Source organism: Brassica napus, chromosome C4, assembly GCF_020379485.1.
Source record: "Brassica napus cultivar Da-Ae chromosome C4, Da-Ae, whole genome shotgun sequence".
Taxonomy (NCBI): domain Eukaryota; kingdom Viridiplantae; phylum Streptophyta; class Magnoliopsida; order Brassicales; family Brassicaceae; genus Brassica; species Brassica napus.
In genome coordinates this window covers 2,728,113-2,750,632 of record NC_063447.1, presented here as the reverse complement: position 1 = coordinate 2,750,632, position 22,520 = coordinate 2,728,113, and the positions used below count along the sequence as shown (strand labels likewise).

At 30.8% G+C, this 22,520-nt stretch overlaps 3 protein-coding genes across 4 annotated transcripts; all 3 read left to right on the top strand.

Annotated features, from left to right (window-relative positions):
- The first annotated feature begins 141 nt into the window (after positions 1–141).
- LOC106392483 (putative expansin-A17) lies at positions 142–1,759 on the top strand. Its single transcript, XM_048754074.1, has 3 exons — positions 142–436; positions 539–893; positions 968–1,759. The coding sequence occupies exons 1-3, from the start codon at positions 142–144 to the stop codon at positions 1,275–1,277; spliced, it is 960 nt and encodes a 319-aa protein (XP_048610031.1). The 3' UTR covers positions 1,278–1,759.
- A 3,441-nt stretch (positions 1,760–5,200) lies between these two features.
- LOC106395019 (gibberellin 2-beta-dioxygenase 6) lies at positions 5,201–8,477 on the top strand. Its single transcript, XM_013835552.3, has 3 exons — positions 5,201–5,781; positions 7,468–7,810; positions 7,992–8,477. The coding sequence occupies exons 1-3, from the start codon at positions 5,381–5,383 to the stop codon at positions 8,235–8,237; spliced, it is 990 nt and encodes a 329-aa protein (XP_013691006.1). The 5' UTR covers positions 5,201–5,380; the 3' UTR covers positions 8,238–8,477.
- Positions 8,478–9,057: 580 nt separating this feature from the next.
- LOC106395129 (cytochrome c oxidase assembly protein COX11, mitochondrial-like) lies at positions 9,058–11,584 on the top strand. 2 transcript variants are annotated; one of them, XM_048753321.1, is made up of 7 exons: positions 9,058–9,437; positions 9,583–9,886; positions 10,000–10,065; positions 10,869–10,937; positions 11,033–11,137; positions 11,215–11,295; positions 11,418–11,584. In XM_048753321.1, the coding sequence occupies exons 1-7, from the start codon at positions 9,367–9,369 to the stop codon at positions 11,487–11,489; spliced, it is 768 nt and encodes a 255-aa protein (XP_048609278.1). In that variant the 5' UTR covers positions 9,058–9,366; the 3' UTR covers positions 11,490–11,584. The 2 variants fall into 2 exon arrangements, with proteins under 2 accessions (XP_048609278.1, XP_048609277.1); XM_048753320.1 differs by lacking the exon at positions 9,058–9,437 and having other exon boundaries at positions 9,461–9,886; positions 10,000–10,053; positions 10,865–10,937.
- The last annotated feature ends 10,936 nt before the right edge of the window (positions 11,585–22,520 follow it).

Sequence of the window (22,520 nt, the reverse complement as noted above, 5' to 3'; positions counted from 1 at the left end):
TTTTTAACACAAGATGATATTTTTCTATGAACGCCGTATCATATTATCATTACAGTCGTTCTCCCGGAATTCGAGTAATTCAAGACTTCAAGTCATAAAATGTTATAAAATTTAACTAATACTAAATAGTATATTACAATAATGCTGAAGAATTATGAAATCAGGAAGAAGCTCAATGGTTCCACTATAAATGCTCGCATTGTTGATCTATGTATGTATATTCATCAAAACACTTGTTCCATCAATTACACTTCCTCTTCGCTCACAAGACTTAACAAGAAGCTTAAAGGAAAAATGACGAACATCTTTTGTTTTTCGATCCTTGCCAACTTCCTGCTCGCAATGCTATGCACGAATATGATCATCTCTGTGTCTGCAGGCTGGATGCAAGCTCACGCAACCTTCTATGGCGGAAGTGATGCTTCTGGTACAATGGGTTAGTTAATTTTCTTCCTGTTTTAGGGTTTCTTTCTTCTTCTCCAAGAAACTCTTCGAAGCTCTGACTTGTCTTTATATATGCAAGTAAATAATTAATCAATATCCGCTATAACTTTTTTTATAATCCGGTCAGGTGGAGCATGTGGATATGGCGATCTCTACACCGATGGTTACAAAACAAACACGGCGGCGTTAAGCACTGCACTGTTCAACGACGGCAAATCATGCGGAGGTTGTTACCAAATGGTGTGCGATGCGACCAAAGTGCCACAATGGTGTCTTAAAGGGAAATGGATAACAATCACAGCTACTAACTTCTGTCCTCCCAATTACGCTTTACCAAACGATGATGGAGGTTGGTGCAATCCTCCAAGGCCTCACTTCGATATGGCTCAGCCTGCTTTTGAGACCATCGCCATTTACAGAGCCGGAATTGTCCCTGTTCTCTATAGAAAGTAACCAAAAACAATCTAAGATCTCATTTCAATATTCATATACTTATGTGGTGCTAAGTTTCTTATAACTGTAGGGTTGGATGTAGAAGAAGCGGAGGTATGAGATTCACCATGAACGGTAGAGATTACTTCGAGCTTGTTCTCATCTCAAACGTCGGAGGTGCAGGTGATCTGTCCCAAGTGTGGATCAAAGGCTCCAAGAGTAACAAGTGGGAAACAATGTCAAGAAACTGGGGAGCTAATTGGCAAAGCCTTACTTACCTTAACGGACAAAGTCTCTCTTTCAAAATCCAAGCCAGTAACGGTAAGATAAAGACAGCAATCGACGTTGTTCCTTCATACTGGCAGTTTGGTCAGAGCTTCAAGACCAACATTAACTTCTGATAACTATGGACTACTGTAAATGAAAACTTGATTACTTCGATGAAATGTTTTACATATTTTGAATACAAATAATGACATGAAACCGAATATCCGGAGAAAGTGTTAAAGCTCTTCTCATAATATCAAACTATGTCAAACAGTTATCAAGTCTCTCTTTCATTCCTCATCACACGGTTACGCCCTCTCTTGCGGAATCGTTCCAACATGATCTGATCAGTTGCAGCTTGTCTGCTTTTCCCTGAATTAGCAGCATCATTATTAGTTATTACTACTAGGCGACGGTGGTTTAGGTCCTTGGCCATCAGCTTGAGGTCCTCTATCTTTGTATAGCTCGGGATGTTCTGCGTGTTTGAAAAGTTTAATGACGACGACCAAAGATATTCAAATGATTCAATCCTAAGAACACTTTATTATAAGTCAGCTGCATTATTCATGTAAGCATATTTCATCTTCCTACATATTAGCTCAGATTACGGTTTAAGAAACCCATTCTATATATAAATACTAGTTTCTCAATGCATGCTGCAGGTTCTTCTTCTTTCATGCATCAGATTCTTTAAAATATGTATTTTTTTAGTGTGTTAATCTATGTTGCATGGAAACTCGGTTGAAGTTACGTTTCACGTTTCGGAAACGTTTCGGAATCCGAATCTTTCAAAAACTCGCGGAAACGCATTGGAAACTCGTTTCTTAAAAATCTCAGTTTGGAAACTTAGTGAAAACTTGCGTTTCTATTTTGGAAACTCGCGTTTCTGTTCTGGAAATGCTAAAACTTTCCAATTAGTTATGAATTGTTATTATGATTTTTATTTTAGTTAAACTATTTAATATTTAAGTATTGAGTTTTTGTTATTTTGAATTTTTTATATGATTTTAATGTTTAATAATGATTTATTTTTTTCGTATGATTACATAGAATAGATATTTGTTTATTTGTATTCTAAGATATAGTAAACATGATAAAAATGAATGCAAATATTAATCAGTTATATATATATATATACGTTTCTAAATTCCAAAGCATAAAAAATCAAAAATCATGTTTACGTTTCGAAACGTTTCGTTTCAACGTATCCGTTTCTGTTTCCATGCAAAGTAGGTGTTAATATTTTAGTGTTACCTAATGCAAAAGATAATAATTTTAACTCATCTACTCATCATAACGGCCACACCACACCACACCACACCAGAACATTTTTAATACAATAGAGTTAGCTAGGTTTGGTAACTGACATGTATGTTTCATTCATGGGATAATGTCGGCTAATGTGTCAGAGGCCACGTTCCATTGATCCAACCTGTCTCTGGTCAACTTTTCTCCCATCCTTCTTTTATAGGAGTATTTCATATCTTGAATATTATATGAATTAAAATGTTTCTATTTTTTTTTTTTCCGACTGATATTATTATTAACAAGATCTAAAATTTACATAAAGAGTCATAAAACAAAAGCTAAAAAACCAAAAGAAAAGGCAACGACATAAAAGACAAGGCCCAAAAACTCAAAAGAAGAGGAAGACATCTGTTGTACCCACGTGTACGAACATAGCGACACGCGTAACCACAGAAACCGCCACCTACCACCGCTGGAACAGGGCTTCACGCCGGAACTCTGTACTACCGGAGACCAATCTCATCGGAGCAGAGAAACTACCAGCAATAACCCGATGCGGTTGAGTGAAACACCGAGACAATCACTTCGCCGAGAAGAAAACCATTCGAATCCATTGAAACTTCCACAATCTAACTTCCACCGCCTTCACCGATCTTCGCCGGAAAACAACCGGCTGTCCACCGAAACCAACGATCAAAGAAACCCACAACGGTTTCAACAACATACCCCATCATCGCATGAGCTATCTTCAACGAAACCAAATCGCTCACCAGATCAGAGACGCTAGCAATCATCACCGGAGGTGATGACTCTAGAGACGAAAGCCGGCCAGCCGGTGCTGGGTTAGCCACCGATTGCCAGAGTCGAAGCCCGACCTCACGGGAATCTTATGCCGGAAAGGAACCGGCATTCGATAAACAAAAAAACTCTCATCTCATCCCTCTCTGTGAAAGATTTAAGAGAGAGAACAGAGAGGTAGAGAGAGAGCTTTTAATTAAAATGTTTCTATTTATACATTTCTGCCGTTTAATTTGTTGTTTAAAATGTGTTTTTCCAATTTTGAGTTACTGTCAACCTAATTACCTAACATCAAAACAACAAAAAAAAAGTTGATTTGTTAGATAGGTGACTACTAACTAGTATTAGAGCATAATTAATGAGAGTTTTTAGAAGTGAGATTCTTAACGTAATTTAAAAATCAATTTTTAATTTTTAAATTACGCTAGGAATCTCACCCCTAAAAATCCTCATTAGTCATGGTCTTACGAGGATGATAAATCCTTGCATACATAAAACAAACAATCAAAATAAAAATATTATATTAGATTTTACCTTTTAAAAAAATATTAACATTTGATTAAATAATAAGAGAGAAAAGTCAACTGATTAAAATATTATTTTTGTGCTATTTATATTGATGGATCATTTACATTGTATTTAACGATCGGCTGGGTAGAATATGATCGTTCTGCCTCGTAAAACATGAACCAAAAATAGAAAGCTTTTTATCCAAACATACGAAAAACAACGAAGCAAAAATGAAAACCATTTTCTCAAAAAAGTTGGTCTCATATAATAAAGAATACAGTAAATGGGTAGGTACTAGGTATTGGTACAGAGAATTGAGAGAACATAATAATTGAAAAGAATATCTATGGGCTACGTACGAAAGCAATTTCTTTATTAATCGGACGGCTAATAGGAGCCATCAAGGTTGACCACGACGTGACGACATAGTGGCCTTATCCCAGGGCCATCTTCACCTTCACTGTAACTCTTTCTCACTCGCATCGTCTATAATAGACCCTCTATAATACAATAGCATTTGATTCTCTTAAAGTCTCTCTTCCCGCTGACCAAAAAATAGTTTCCCTTCCTATTTACCACTTCATAAGAAAAATATTACATCTTAAATCTTAAAGATCTATCTTATCGTAAGACAAATCATGACATGAAGACTGTTGCACACTTGAGATTATCAACCATGATCGAATTAACTTGAATGATTAATGCCTCTAACTTGAAAATGGGAGAAATCACAGTTCAATATGTTTGTTTTCATTCAATTTTATCAAGTTATTCTGAAGATTTTTTAAAAACTTGTTTGGTGAATTCTTATGATTAAAATGATAAATTTTAATATTAACTTTGCCAGACTTATCAGTATCAAGCATTTATGACCGGACTACTATATTGGCACTCTTAGTCATCAACTGCTGTGCTGTATACTATTCATGCATATGTTTTGTAATACTGCATACTAAGAAATCAATATTATGACGAACCAAACCCGTAATTTAAGGCAATAAGTGCTCAATCTTTAAATTATCTGAAGAGCTAAACATCAACATCTACTACTTTTCTACACCAAATTATAATCTACCCAAATTCAATAATAACTAGATCGTGAAATGTAATAAAAAAATAAAAATAAAAAAATCATAGATTTTAATTTTAAAGTGTACGTGGCTTGAAAATAAGATATTTTTTGGTCCAATTGAAAATAATATGTTTAAGCTGAATATATACATATTTTTGTAATACACATTCTTACAACATTTTTTTTGATGGAGTTATATGCATAACTTATAGACAGAAGAAATTCTGACAATTATTTTGTTATTGAAAACTCGACCGTCCCCATTGATATGTATGCATGCCCACCTTACGCGATATGTATGATGAGATGATTACTTTTTTTTTCCCCATTTGTTAACGGTATGGGAACCGTAGCATTACAAGAAAATCGAAAATTGCTTTAACTAAAAATACTTTTTTTTTTTTTTTTTTTTTTTTTCCAATTGTTCTTCCTCTTTTAAAACAGGATATCATTACAATGGTTCCAAACCTACCTTTCATCTAGCATTCTCATACACTATATATATTACTCTTCTCTATCGGGTTGTTTCATATCAAAACCTCCTGCTTTCGTTATCTACTAGTACTTGTTTCTTTAAAAAGATTGTTTTCGTTTGAAAAATAAAAGGGCATGGTTTTGCCTTCTTCAACACCGTCTCTAACCACCGGAAAGAAGGCTAAAACCTCGCCGGAATGTAACTTTCCTGTGATCGATTTCTCTTCACACGACCGGTCAAAACTATCGGAGAAAATCGTGAAAGCCTGCGAGGTTGATGGCTTTTTCAAGGTGATAAACCATGGAGTTAAACCGGAGATAATTTGGACATTTGAGCGTGAGGGTGAACAGTTCTTTAATAAACCGGGAACGGAGAAGCAACGAGCCGGTCCGGAGAGTCCATTCGGTTACGGTTGCAAGAACATCGGGTTTAATGGAGATTTGGGTGAGCTTGAGTATCTTCTTCTCCACGCAAACCCAACGTCTGTCGCTGATAAATCTGAAACTATCTCACATGATGACCCCTTCAAGTTCAGGTGGGTATAACAAAGTTTGTTCCTTCTTGGTATTTATTACTGGTTTTTAACTAACTTTAATTTGTAAAGTTATAAAATATAGTTTCAAAAAAAAAAGTTATAAAATATAATGGTAACTGAACCTAGTTTATTTCCTGCCATACAAAAAGAGACGAAAAATACATTTTAAACGTCTGCAGTTATATATATCATGATAATGCATGTCTTTATCCAAACGTACATCATAAACACTTTTATTTTATATCTGAAAACAAATTAGACATAACCCACATACACTAATATTTTAGACAAACAAACCATATGACACGGGTTTTAATTTTTTTATCTTTGAAAAACGACGACACGGCTTTTATTTTTTATTTGTTTTTGCTCATTTATTGTCATTATTATAGTTTCTCATCTATTATAATTTAATACTTTTTCCATTTCAAAATATATGATATTTCGAAAAGTTTTTAATGTTTTAAATATTTTTTTATGTTTCAAAATACATGATGTTTTGATATTTTTATATTAGTTTTACTGTTGTTGAAAACTGTGTGACCAATAATATTTTATAATATTTTTGATAATTGATTGAACTATTTTATATATTAAATATTTTTTTCTTTCCAAATGTATTAATTCCTCTTAATTCTTGTGTTTTCAACACCAACTATATTATTTTGAAAAAAGGGAGTATTTAAGTTAGTACAAATAAATAATCGTACCAACCTAGGTTCACCTGATAATTTATTGTAATCATTAATCTACGATGGTTAGATTTTGTTCTTGGTTCATAGTGTATATATTTTTAATGTAAAAGTGCTTTTGCAACCTGGACCGCGAAATGGTTGATTAACTGAAATCATATACGTTTTCCCCTAATTTGGTGGCATAGTTTTTCTTATACTACTACATATTTATCAGTTTCTTTGGTGGTAATCGGAATTTAAATATCTTTCTAGATAATACTTTCTAGTAAAATTAAGTGATATATTGTGATTTGTTTTATATGATTTTTTATTAGACAAATAGAAAACAACTAGGATTCATAAATTTGTGGGAAAATAAATATATCTCGAAATAAATTATTAGTATTAATTTTGGAAATGAAGATTATACACACACATACGTCACAAAGTGATATAATAATTGAATAGACTTAGTCAATAAATGGACGATTGTGCATGAACACAAAAACACTTGGGGACGTCAACGAATCAAGATTTGACCTGTTATTCATTCTTCTTGTTCAATAATTAAAGTGACAACCTGTAAAAAAAGAGCGTAGGGTCCCTCACTTTCGAACATTCTTCTGACCACAATCTCATGCCTTTCCTTTTTCTTTTTTTTTTTCTTTTTTTTTAATCAAAACCTTTCCTTTTTCTTTGTTAGAGTATGATTATCTGGGGTCTTTAGTTTGTTTCTTAGTGCGTGGGCTCCCATAAAACCCTTAAAAATCGGTTACAAAAACTACTAATTAAGAATCGATCTTAGTGAGTTTCTTACACTGTTCGCGGGTCCCACTGACACGTGGCGGTCCGCGATTGGTTTGTTTTTTAATTTTTTTTTTTTTTTTTTTTTTTAAATTTGGGTTTTTTGGGTATAATCATGGCTTTATTGATTTCTATCACTACAGTTGCTCTCTGCGTCAGCAATTGTTGAGCGTGTTGACTAAATGCCACGTGTATTTTCCTTTTGTAGCTCGGCCACGAACGATTACATACGCGCCGTTAAAGATCTGGCATGTGAGATAATTGATCTAACGGCCCAGAATTTATGGGGCCAGAGATGTACCAAGGTGAGCGAGCTAATCAGAGATGTCCGTAGCGACTCAATCCTGCGGCTGAATCACTATCCACCTGCACCGTACGCGCTGAGAGGCGTTAGCCAAATAGGTTTCGGGGAGCATTCTGACCCTCAGATCTTGACGGTGTTAAGATCCAACGACGTAGATGGCCTTGAAGTTTGCTCACGTGACGGCTTGTGGATCCCTGTACCATCTGACCCTACATGCTTCTACGTGTTGGTCGGTGACTGCCTTCAGGTAATTTCAAAACAAAGTTTCCATTTTTAGCAAGTGCTTAAAAACAATTAATTATGGTTAAATCGTATTTAAATAAAAAAAAAACAAAATAAGGTCAATTTCCCTCGCATGCAATAACTAAAGTCACAAATTAAGATCCTATACTTAAATTGCTAATTAATATTTGTTAAGAAAACAATAGGCATTGACGAATGGGAAGTTCACTAGCGTGAGGCACAGAGTATTAGCTAACACGGCAGGGAAGCCTCGAATGTCGGTGATGTATTTTGCGGCACCGCCGTTGGAGGCAATAATATCACCGTTGCCGGAAATGGTATCGCCGGAAAATCCACGAAGATATAATACATTCACATGGGGTGACTATAAAACAGCTACCTACTCCCTCCGTTTAGACGTTCCCCGTCTCCAGTTCTTCAAAACTTCATAAGTATTAATATACACACCAGCTGAAACTTATATATATATATATTTTTTCTTTTGCAGAAAATTTTATGATTGTTGGTTTGTTATACAAAATACTAGCTACACCATGTTAATGTATAGTTTTACACGATAAAGTAAAATTAATAAGTCACAATATATACATCAGTAGTATGCAGTTAATTCTTTTGTACGTAAACGACGATTGGCAGTTATTATAGTCTATATAGATAGTGACTAATGCCTAAGTCTAACCAATTAGAATGTTGATTCTCAAATTAAGAACGTTTCAAAAGCTTAATGAACATGAACTCTCCTCACAAACAGGTAGTTACTATCTCTACTTTCTACCCTTTTCAGGCTCGGTTGACTTCTTTCTTCTTCTTTTTTTGAAGAAAAGACATTCCGGTACACCGTACACCGGAGAAACATTTTATCTAGGTTACATGAGCTTTTGCAAAAGAACTAAACAAGCAAATGTATAAGAGGAATAAGAGAAGATCGGAGTGGGAAGAAATTTCTTCGGTGACCGGTTAATAAAATTACACGTGACTTCTCATGGGCTGGCGCGTCCCCGAAGGGTCGGTTGATTTTCGGTATCACTAACATTTGTAGAATCTTCAACGAAAACCCATTTCCTAATAAGTTTGTTGTACTTGTCTCTATCATTAACATGGTAGTTGAGCTGTGGGTTTTCGTTGAAGATTCTACAAATGTTAGTGAATACACTGTTATAAACAGATTCATGCGGCCCAATACGGCAATACTGTACTGCTCTATTGATGTTGGAGATCTTTTAATATGGGGCATTTGCATAACAAAATGGGCTTACAATTAAATTGGACTAGCTAGATGCATGTGAACAAAGGACTATCTTTTCTAGACAACAGACAAGTCGTTGTTTGGTGTGTTTATGGTTTCATTTCATGCGACGTCTTTGATATCTCTACCCCCGAGACGACACAAGAACGCTGTCTGTTTCTTTACCGATAAGTCTTCCTCTCACACTCTTTAACTAAAATCATGGCATCGTTGATTCGATCACGATTCAAAACAAGTTTAGTTTTCAAAGTAATGTCTTCGTGCAGATTCGTATTTTTGCAGTGTTGATCGATTGAAACCATTACTCTTGGGCCATGTCGTGGTCCAAGGCATGGAGAGGGACTCGGGTTTCTTCATATTTACACAACATTCATCGAACATCGAGGTAAAATGAATCGAATCCTCCCTGATATGCTTATTAACTGTTTGTTGAAATTTCTCCTTTTTTTTTTTTGGCACTTGTTACATCATCAACCAAAGATTCTTATTGAATTAAGAGTTAGTTAAGCTTGTGAGAGATGCTTGTGTAGGACTGTGCCTCTTGTTCCTTGCTCTCGTTATGGAGCTTGTAATGGCAATCAGCATAATCTCCTAAGCAAGAGAGAGCTTTGGGGAAGCTCATCTTCGTTTTCCCACTCTAAATCCATGTTACTTGGTGGTGGTGCTCATCGCCAGTATTCTACTCACTCGATAACAGAAACCAAATCGAAGAAAATGCTCTACTATCTCACTGCTGTTGTCTTTGGCATGGTTGGCCTAAACTACGCTGCTGTGCCTTTGTATAGAACATTCTGCCAAGCTACTGGTTATGGCGGTACTGTTCAACGCAAAGAGGTATATTTATATATATACAAGTCAACCATTTCTCTATTCCTTTCACAATTATTCTTAGTCTCTGTCCTAATCTTTGCTCCACTGTTTTTTTTTTGGGACTCATACTACTACAGACTGTTGAGGAGAAGATTGCTAGACATTCAGAATCTGGCACCGTCACTGAAAAGGTACCTAGAGATGTTAAAATGGGCTTGAAGCCCGCGGACCTAATGGGCTTTAGTATAAACAGGCGGACCCGTGACCCGTTTATTATGATATAAAAATAAACGGGTTTATACGGGTCCGCCCGTTTAGGCCCGTCTCGTTAATTGATATACCCGCTAAATAAATGGGTACCCGTTTAAGCCCGTTTGTGAGTTAAAAAAATTATATTTAAAGATTATTTTTTCAAATTTTATTATTTTTTATAATTTTTGTTTTGAAACAAAATAGTTATATTATATATAGTTTGTGTTACAAAACAAATATATATAGTTTGTGTTTTTTTTCTAGAAAAAAGTTTAGGTTATAATTATGTTTAAAACCTACTAAAATTTGTTGATGTTATTTATGATATTATGAACTGATTAATATTTAATAAAAGTAAAGTATTTTTTTCAAATTTTGCTTTAACTGAAATTTCTATTTATTATAAGTTTTACAATAAAATAAATACTATTAAAAATTATATAAAGATAAGACAAAAGATTATTGACAAAAAATAGAATTCAAAAAAAAAGATTAAACGGGCCTAAACGGGCTAAACGGATACTATCAACATAAATGAGCTCAACATTAAACGGGTTTAAACGGGTAACGAGTCTAAACGGACTTGACACTAAACGGGCCTAAACGGTCAGGGTCTAAACGGGCTCGGGTAGCCCATATTTGGTACCCCATTCATAATCGTCATCTTTTTTTTTTTTTTTAATATGTGTGTATGGTGAACGTGCTAGCTTATTATAATCATACGCTGTCACTTTTGTCTCATGAATATAGGGAGATTGTGGTGCAGTTCAATGCTGATGTTGCAGACGGGATGCTGTGGAAGTTCACTCCAACTCAAAGAGAGGTTTAGACTTTATATAAGTCAACAAGAGTATTGTGACTTGTTAATGTGTGTGTTTTAAAACTGATATGTCTTGTGGTTTTGGAATTGTCTTATAGGTGAGAGTAAAGCCTGGAGAAAGAACACTCGCCTTTTACACTGCTGAAAACAAAAGTTCAGCCCCAATAACCGGAGTCTCCACATACAATGTCACTGCCATGAAGGTATATTAGCCTCGGTGAATTGACTATCAAGTATCAACTTTTCTTAATACATCTTTTCATTGGTTCCCGGAACACAGGCAGGGGTTTATTTCAACAAGATACAGTGCTTTTGCTTTGAGGAGCAACGACTTCTTCCGGGAGAACAGATCGACATGCCGGTGAGTACCCTTTTTGATCTTGGCTCTGTTTGATATTCCTTGAGCAAAATCAAAGAGCCCACTAAGACCTTCGTCTCTCTCTTTTCGCTGTAAAAACTTGGGGGGGGGGGATGGTTTGGCAGGTGTTCTTCTACATTGATCCTAAGTTTGAGACTGATTCAAGAATGGACGGAAACGATATGCATGTTCAATGAAAGAGAGTTTAATATACATTAATACAAATGTAGAATGTGTTAAAAAATTTAAAACAACACTAAAGATCATAGGCTTCAGTATATAGAGCATTTACCGGAAAACTCATATTTTCGTAGGGGTTAACACATACATTTTGAGAAAAAATTCAAAAATATGAAAATACTGTTTTAATGCATAATTGCATCTTTCACTAACATATGATGAATGTCAAAGAGGTTTGAAACTTTTGTTGTCTCTGTTTCTCTAGAAAATAACGATTTTATAGCGGTTAGTCCACCAATTTAGTTTGTATTATGAAGTGTTACTAAATTAATTGACAAAAAAATGAAACTATGCCCATGTTCAATAAAAGAGAGTTTAATATACATTAATACAAATGTAGAATGTGTTAAATTTTTTAAAACAACACTAAAGATCGTAGGCTTCTGTATATAGAACATTTACCGGAAAACTCAATATTTTCGTAGGGGTTAACACATATATTTTGAGAAAAATTTAAAAAAATTTAAAAAAATGAAAATACTGTTTTAATGCATAGTTACATCTTTCATTAACATATGATGAATGTCAAAGAGGTTTGGAACTTTGGTTGTCTACATTTCTCTATAAAATAGCGATTTTATAGTGGTTAGTCCACCCATTTAGGGAGTATTATAAAGTTTTACTAAATTAATTGACGGTGCTCATGTACAATGAAAGAGAGTTTAATATACATTAATACAAATGTCGAATGTGTTTAGAAATTTTAAAACAATACTAAAGATCATTGGCTTCAGTATATAGAACATTTACCGAAAAACTCAATATTTTCGTAGGGGCATAGATTTTGAAAAAAAATAGAAATATATGAAAATATTGTTTTAATGCATATTTGCATCCTTCACTAACATATGATGAATGTCAAAGAGGTTTGGAACTTTTGTTGTCTCCGTTTCTCTAGAAAATAGAGATTTTATAGTGGTTAGTCCATAAATTTAGGGAGTATTATGAAGTTTAACTAAATTAATTGACAAAAAATTAAAACGATGCCCATGTACCATGAAAGAGAGTTTAATATACATTAATAAAAATGTATAATGTTTTAGAAATTTTAAAACAACACTAAAGATCATAGGCTTCAGTATATAGAACATTTACCAGAAAACTCAATATTTTCGTAGGGGTTAACACATAGATTTAGAGAAAAATTTAAAAATATGAAAATATTTTTTTAATGCATATTTGCATCATTCACTAATATATGATGAATATCAAAGTGGTTTGGAACTTTTGTTGTCTCCGTTTCTTTAGAAAATAGCGATTTTATAGTGGTTAATCCACCAATTTAGGGAGTATTATGAAGTGTTACTAAATTAATTGACAAAAAAATGAAACGAGCCCATGTTCAATGAACGAGAGTTTAATATACATTAATACAAATGTAAAATGTGTTAAAAATTTTAAAACAACACTAAAGATCATAGGCTTCAGTATATAGAACATTTACCGGAAAACTTAATATTTTCGTAAGGGTTAACACGTATATTTTGAGAAAAATTCAAAAATATGAAAAATATTATTTCAATGCATAGTTGCATATTTCACTAACATATTATGAATGTCAAAGAGGTTTGAAACTTTTGTTGTCTTCGTTTCTCTATAAAATGGCAATTTTATAGTGGTTATTAGTCCACCAATTTAGGGAGTATTATGAAAGTTTTACTAAATTAATTGAAAAAAAATTAAAACGATGCTCATATACAATGAAAGAGTGTTTAACATACATTAATACAAATGTAGAATGTGTTTGATATTATAAAACAGCATTAAAGATCATAGGCTTCAGTGTATAGAATATTTACCGAAAAATTCAATATTTTCGTAGGGGTTAACACTTAGATTTTGAAAAAAAATCAAAAATATGAAAATACAGTTTTAAGGCATAGTTGCATCCTTCACCAACATATGATAAACGTCAAAGAGGTTTGGAACTTTTGTTCTCTTCGTTTCTCTTGAAAATATCGATTTTATAGTGGTTAGACCACCAATTAATGGAGTATTATGAAGTTTTACAAAATTAATTGACAAAAAATTAAAACGATGTCCATGTAACATGAAAGATAGTTTAATATACATTAATAGAAATGTAGAATGTTTTAGAAATTTTAAAACAACACAAAAGATCATAGGCTTCAGTATTTAGAACATTTACCGGAAAACTCAATAATTTCGTAGGAGTTAACACATATATTTTGAGAAAATTTTAAAAATATGAAAATACTGTTTTAATGCATAGTTGCATCTTTCACTAACATATGATGAATTTCAAAGAGGTTTGAAACTTTTGTTGTCTTCGTTTTTCTATAAAATAGCGATTTTATAGTGGTTAGTCCACCAATTTAGGGAGTATTATAAAGTCTTATTAAATTAAATGAAAAAAAATTAAAACTGTGCCAATGTACAATGAAAGAGAGTTTATTATACATTAATACAAATGGAGAATGTGTTTAGAAATTTTAAAACAACAATAAAGATCATAGGCTTCAGTATATAAAATATTTACCGAAAATTCAATATTTTCGTAGGGGTTAGTTAACACTTAGATTTTGAAAAAAAATCAAAAATATGAAAATAATGTTTTAATGCATAGTTGCATCATTCACTAACATATGATGAATATCAAAGAGGTTTGGAACTTTTGTTGTCTCTGTTTCTCTAGAAAATAGCGATTTTATAGTGGTTAGTCCACCTATTTAAGAAGTATTATGAAGTGTTAATAAATTAATTGAAAAAAATTAAAACGATGCCCATGTACCGTGAAAGAGAGTTTAATATATATTAATACATATGTAGAATGTTTTAGAAATTTTAAAACAACACTAAAGATCATAGGCTTTAGTATATAGAACATTTACCGGAACGCTCAATATTTTCGCAGGGTTAACACATTGAATTAGAGAAAAATTCAAAAATATGAAAATATTATTTTAATGCATAGTTGCATCATTCACTGACATATGATGAATGTCAAAGTGGTTTGGAACTTTTATTGTCTCCGTTTCTTTAGAAAATAGCGATTTTATAGTGGTTAGTCCACCAATTTAGGAAGTATTATGAAGTGTTACTAAATTAATTGACAAAAAAATGAAACGACGCCCATGTTCAATGAACGAGAGTTTAATATACATTAATACAAATGTAGAATGTGTTATAAATTTTAAAACAACACTAAAGATCATAGGCTTCAATATATAGAACATTTACCGGAAAACTCAATATTTTCGTAGGGGTTAACACATATATTTTGGAAAAAAATTCAAAAATATGAATATATTATTTTAATGCATATTTGCATATTTCACTAATATATGATGAATGTCAAAGAGGATTGGAACTTTTGTTGTCTTTGTTTCTCTATAAAATGGCAATTTTATACTGGTTAGTCCACCAATTTAGGGAGTATTATGAAGTTTTACTAAATTAATTGACAAGAAATTAAAACGATCTCATATACAATGAAAGAGAGTTTAATATACATTAATACAAATGTAGAATGTGTTTGATATTATAAAACAATACTAAAGATCATAGGCTTCAGTGTATAGAATATTTACCGAAAAATTTAATATTTTCGTAGGGAAACATAGATATTGAAAAAAAATTCAAAAATATGAAAATACTGTTTTAAGACATAGTTGCATCCTTCACCAACATATGATAAACGTCAAAGAGGTTTGGAATTTTTTCTCTCTCCGTTTTTCTTGAAAATAGCGATTTTATAGTGTTTAGACCACCAATTAATGGAGTATTATGAAGTTTACTAAATTAAATGACAGAAAATCAAAACGATGCCCATGTACAATGAAAGATAGTTTAATATACATTAATAAAAATGTATAATGTGTTTAGAAATTTTAAAAGAACACTAAAGATCATTGGCTTCAGTATATAGAACATTTACCGAAATAATCAATATTTTCGCAAGGGTTAACACATAGATTTAGAGAAAAAAATTCAAAAACATGAAAATATTGTTTTAATGCATAGTTGAATCCTTCACTAACATATGATGAATGTCAAAGAGGTTTAGAACTTTTGTTGTCTCCGTTTCTCTAGAAAATAGCGATTTTATAGTGGTTAGTCCACAAATTTAGGGACTATTATGAAGTTTTACTAAATTAATTGACAAAAAATTAGAACGATGCCCATGTAACATGAAAGATAGTTTAATATACATTAATACAAATGTAGAATGTTTTAGAAATTTTAAAACAACACTAAAGATCATAGGCTTCAGTATATAGAACATTTTCCGGAAAACTCAATATTTTCGTAGGAGTTAACACATATATTTTGAGAAAAATTCAAAAATATGAAAATATTGTTTTAATGCATAGTTGCATCTTTCACTAACATATTATGAATGTCAAAGTGGTTTAAAACTTTTGTTGTCTTCGTTTCTCTATAAAATAGTGATTTTATAGTAGTTAGTCCACCAATTTAGGGAGTATTATAAAGTTTTATTAAATTAAATGACAAAAAATTAAAACTATGCCCATGTACAATGAAAGAGAGTTTATTATACATTAATACAAATGTAGAATGTGTTTAGAAATTTTAAAACAACAATAAAGATCATAGGCTTCAGTATATAAAACATTTACCGAAAAATTCAATATTTTCGTAGGGGTTAACACTTAGATTTTGAAAAAAATTCAAAAATATGAAAATAATGTTTTAATGCATAGTTGCATCATTCACTAATATATGATGAATGTCAAAGTAGTTTGGAACTTTTGTTGTCTCCGTTTCTTTAGAAAATAGCGATTTTATAGTGGTTAGTCCACCAATTTAGGGAGTATTATGAAGTGTTACTAAATTAATTGACAAAAAAATGAAACGACGCCCATGTTCAATGAAAGAGAGTTTAATATACATTAATACAAATGTAGAATGTGTTAAAATTTTTAAAACAACAGTAAAGATCATAAGATTCAGTATATAGAACATTTACCGGAAAACTCAATATTTTGTAGGATTCAGTATATAGAAAATTTTAAACTCAAAATTTTAAAACAACACATATATTTTGAGAAAAATTCAAAAATATGAAAATATTATTTTAATGCATAGTTGCATATTTCACTAACATATGATGAATGTCAAAGAGGTTTGGAACTTTTGTTGTCTCCGTTTCTCTAGAAAATGGCAATTTTATAGTGGTTAGTCTACCAATTTAGGGAGTATTATGAAGTTTTACTAAATTAATTGACATAAAATTAAAACGATGTCCATGTAACATGAAAGAAAGTTTTATATACATTAATACAAATGTAGAATGTTTTAGAAATTTTAAAACAACACTAAAGATCATAGGCTTCAGTATATAGAACATTTACCGGAAAACTCAATATTTTCGTAGGAGTTAACACATATATTTTGAGAAAAATTCAAAAATAAGAAAATACTGTTTTAATGTATAGTTGCATCTTTCACTAACATATGATGAATGTCAAAGAGGTTTGGAACTTTTGTTGTCTTCGTTTCTCTATAAAATGACAATTTTATAGTGGTTAGTCCACCAATTTAGGGAGTATTATGAAGTTTTACCAAATTAATTGACAAAAAATTAAAATGGTGTCCATATACAATGAAAGAGAGTTTAATATACATTAATACAAATGTAGAATGTGTTTGATATTATAAAACAACACTAAAGATCATAGGCTTCAGTGTATAGAATATTTACCGTAAAATTCAATATTTTCGTAGGGGTTGTTAACACATAGATTTTGAAAAAAATTCAAAAATATGAAAATACAGTTTTAAGACATAGTTGCATCCTTCACCAACATATGATAAACGTCAAAGAGGTTTGTAACTTTTGTTCTCTCCGTTTCTCTTGAAAATAGCGATTTTATAGTGGTTAGACCACCAATTAATGGAGTATTATGAAGTTTACTAAATTAAATGACAGAAAATCAAAACGATGCCCATGTACAATGAAAAAGAGTTTAATACACATTAATACAAATGTAGAATGTGTTTAGAAATTTTAAAACAACACTAAAGTTCATTGGCTAAATTATATAGAACATTTACCGAAATACTCAATATTTTCGCATGGGTTAACACATAGATTTAGACAAAATTTGAAAAATATGAAAATACTGTTTTAATGCATAGTTGCATCCTTCACTAAGATATGATGAATGTAAAAGAGGTTTGGAACTTTTGTTGTCTCCGTTTCTCTAGAAAATAGCGATTTTATAGTGGTTAGTCTACCAATTTATGGAGTATTATGAAGTGTTACTAAATTAAATGACAAAAAATGAAACGATGCACATGTTCAATGAAAGAGAGTTTAATATACATTAATACAAATTTAGAATGTGTTAAAAATTTTAAAACGACAATAAAGATTGTAGGCTTTAGTATATATAACATTTACCGGAAAACTCAATATTTTCGTAGCGGTACACATTGATTTAGAGAAAAATTCAAAAATATGAAAATACTGTTTTAATGCATAGTTGCATCTTTCACTAACATATGATGAATGTCAAAGAGGCCTGGAACTTTTGTTGTCTTCGTTTCTCTATAAAATAGCAATTTTATAGTGGCTAGTCCACCAATTTAGGGAGTATTATGAAGTTTTACTAAATTAATTGACAAAAAATTAAAACGATGTCCTTGTACCATGAAAGAGGGATTAATATACATTAATACAAATGTAGAATGTTTTAGAAATTTTAAAACAACACAAAAGATCATAGCCTTCACTATATTGAACATTTACCGGAAAACTCAATATTTTCGTAGGTAAATTAAAACCAATTTAGGGAGTATTATAAAGGTTTACTAAATTAAAATAGAGATTTTAAAGTGGTTAGTCCACCAATTTAGGGAGTATTATAAAGTTTTACTAAATTAAAAAACAAAAAATTAAAACTATGCCCATGTACAATGAAAGAGAGTTTATTATACATTAATACAAATATAGAATGTGTTTAAAAATTTTAAAACAACACTACAGATCATAGGCTTCAATATACAAAACATTTACCGAAAACTTCAATATTTCCGTAGGGGTTAACACGTAGATTTTGAAAAAAAAATCAAAAATATGAAAATACTGTTTTAATGCATTTTTACATCATTCACTAACATATGATGAATGTCAAAGAGGTTTAGAACTTTTGTTGTCTCCGTTTCTCTAGAAAATAACGATTTTATAGTGGTTAGTCCACCAATTTAGTTACTATTATGAAGTGTTACTAAATTAAATGACAAAAATGAAACGATGTCCATGTTCAATGAAATAGAGTCTAATATACATTATTACAAATGTAGAAAGTGTTAAAAATTTTAAAACAACACTAATGATCATACGCTTCAGTATATAGAACATTTATCAGAAAACTCAATATTTTCGTAGGGGCTAACACAAATATTTTGAGAAAAATTCAAAAATATAAAAATGCTGTTTTAATGCATAGTTGCATCTTTCACTAACATATGACGAATGTCAAAGAGGTTTGGAAATTTTGTTGTCTTCGTTTCTCTATAAAATATCATTTTATAGTGGTTAGTCCACCAATTTAGGGAGTATTATGAAGTGTTATTAAATTAATTGACAAAAAACTAAAACGATGCCCATGTACCAAGAAACAGAATTTAATATATATTAATACATATGTAGAATGTTTTAGAAATTTTAAAACAACACTAAAGATCATAGGCTTCAGTATATAGAACATTTACCGGAAAACTCAATATTTTCGTTGGAACACATAGATTTAGAGAAAAATTCAAATTTATAAAAATACTGTTTTAATGTATAGTTGCATCCATCACTAACATACGATGAATGTCAAAGAGGTTTGGAACTTTTGTTATCTCCGTTTCTCTATAAAATAACGATTTTATAGTGGTTAGTCCACCAATTTAGTTACTATTATGAAGTGTTACTAAATTAAATGACAAAAATGAAACGATGTCCATGTTCAATGAAATAGAGTCTAATATACATTATTACAAATGTAGAAAGTGTTAAAAATTTTAAAACAACAATAAAGATCGTAGGCTTCAGTATATAGAATATTTACCGGAAAACTCAATATTTTCGTAAGGGTACACGTTGATTTATTGAAAAATTCAAAAATATAAAAACACTGTTTTAATGCATAGTTCCATCTTTCACTAACATGTGATGAATGTCAAAGAGGTTTGGAACTTTTGTTGTCTTCGTTTCTCTATAAAATAGCAATTTTATAGTGGTTAGTCCAACAATTTAGGGAGTATTATGAAGTTTTACTAAATTAATTGACAAAAAATTAAAACGATGCTCATGCACCATGAAAGAGAGATTAATATACATTAATACAAATGTTGAATGTTTTAGAAATTTTAAAACAACACAAAAGATTATAGGCTTCAGTATATTGAATATTTACCGAAAAACTCAATATTTTCGTAGGAAAATTAAAACTAAATTTAGGGCGTATTATAAAGTTTTACTAAATTAAAATAGAGATTTTATAGTGGTTTCTCTATAAAATGGAGATTTTATAGTGGTTAGTCCACCAATTTAGGGAGTATTATAAAGTTTTACTAAATTAAAAGACAAAAAAATAAAACTATGCCCATGTACAATGAAAGAGAGTTTATTATACATTAATACAAATGTAGAATGTGTTTAAATTTTTTAAAACAACACTAAAGATCATAGGCTTCAGTATATAAAACATTTACCGAAAAATTCAATATTTCCGTAGGGGGTTAACACATAGATTTTGAAAAAAATCAAAAATATGAAAATACTGTTTTAATGCATAGTTGCATCATTCACTAACATATGATGAATTTCAAAGAGGTTTAGACCTTTTGTCGTCTTCGTTTCTCTAGAAAATAACGATTTTATAGTGGTTAGTCCACCAATTTAGTTAGTATTATGAAGTGTTACTAAATTAAATGACAAAAAAATGAAACGATGCCCATGTTCAATGAAAGAGAGTTTACTATACATTAACACAAATGTAGAAAGTGTTAAAAATTTTAAAACAACACTAAAGATCATAGGCTTCAGTATATAGAACATTTACCGGAAAACTCAATATTTTCGTAGGGGTTAACAAATATATTTTGAGAAAAATTCAAAAATATGAAAATACTGTTTTAATGGATAGTTGCTTCTTTCACTAACATATGATGAATGTCAAAGAGGTTTGAAACTTTTTTGTCTTCGTTTCTCTATAAAATATCAGTTTTATAGTGGTTAATCCACCTATTTAGGGAGTATTATGAAGTGTTAATAAATTAATTGACAAAAAAATAAAACGATGCCCTTGTACTATTAAAGAGAGTTTAATATACATTAATACATATGTAGAATGTTTTAGAAAATTTAAAACAACACTAAAGATCATAGGTTTTAATATATAGAACATTTATCGGAAAACTCAATATTTTCGTAGGAGTTAACACATATATTTTGAGAAAATTTTAAAAATATGAAAATACTGTTTTAATGCATAGTTGCATCTTTCACTAACATATGATTAATGTCAAAGAAGTTTGAAACTTTTGTTGTCTTCGTTTTTCTATAAAATAGTGATTTTATAGTGGTTAGTTCACCAATTTAGGGAGTATTATAAAGTTTTATTAAATTAAATGACAAAAAATTAAAACTATGCCCATGTACAATGAAAGAGAGTTTATTATACATTAATACAAATGTAGAATGTGTTTAGAAATTTTAAAGCAACAATAAAGATCATAGGCTTCAGTATATAAAACATTTACCGAAAAATTCAATATTTTCGTAGGGGTTAACATTTAGATTTTGAAAAAATTCAAAAATATGAAAATATTTTTTTAATGCATAGTTGCACCATTCACTAACATAGCGATTTTATAGTGGTTAGTTCACAAATATAGGGAGTATTATGAAGTTCTACTAAATAAATTGACAAAAAATTAAAACGATTATCATGTTCCCTGAAATAGAGTTTAATATACATTAATTCAAATTTAGAATGTTTTAGAAATTTGAAAACTACACTAAAGATAATAGGCTTCAGTATATAGAACATTTACCGGAAAACTCAATATTTTCGTAGGGGTTAACACATATATTTTGAGAAAAATTCAAAAATATGAAAATACTGTTTTAATGCATAGTTGCATCTTTCACTAACATATGTTGAATGTCAAAGAGGTTTAGAACTTTTGTTGTCTTCATTTCTCTATAAAATAGCGATTTTATAGTGGTTAGTCCACCAATTTAGGGAGTATTATGAAATTTTACTAAATAAAATGACAAAATTAAAACGATGCCCATGTACAATAAAAGAGTGTTTATTATACATTAATACAAATGTATAATGTGTTTAGAAATTTTAAAACAACATTAAATATCATAGGCTTCAGTATATAGAACAATTACCGGAAAACTCTATTTTCGTAGGAGTTAACACATATATTTTGAGAAAAATTTAAAAATATTAAAATACTGTTTTAATGCATTGTTTCATCCTTCACTAACATATGATGAATGTCAAAGAGTTTTGGAAATTTTGTTGTCTTCGTTTCTCTATAAAATAGCAATTTTATAGTGGTTAGTCCACCAATTTAGGGAGTATCATGAAGTTTTACTAAATTAATTGACAAAAAATTATAACGATGTTCATGTACCATGAAAGAGAGTTTAATATACAATAATACAAATGTAGAATGTGTTTAGAAATTTTAAAACAACAATAAATATCATAGGCTTCAGTATATAGAACAATTACCAGAAAACTCAATATTTTCGTGGGAGTTAACAAATATATTTTGAGAAAAATTCAAAAATAATAAAATACTGTTTTAATGCATTGTTTCATCCTTCACTAACATATGATGAATGTCAAAGAGTTTTGGAACTTTTGTTGTCTTCGTTTCTTTATAAAATAGCAATTTTATAGTGGTTAGTCCACCAATTTAGGGAGTATTATGAAGTTTTACTAAATTAATTGACAAAAAATTGAAACGATGCTCATGTTCAATGA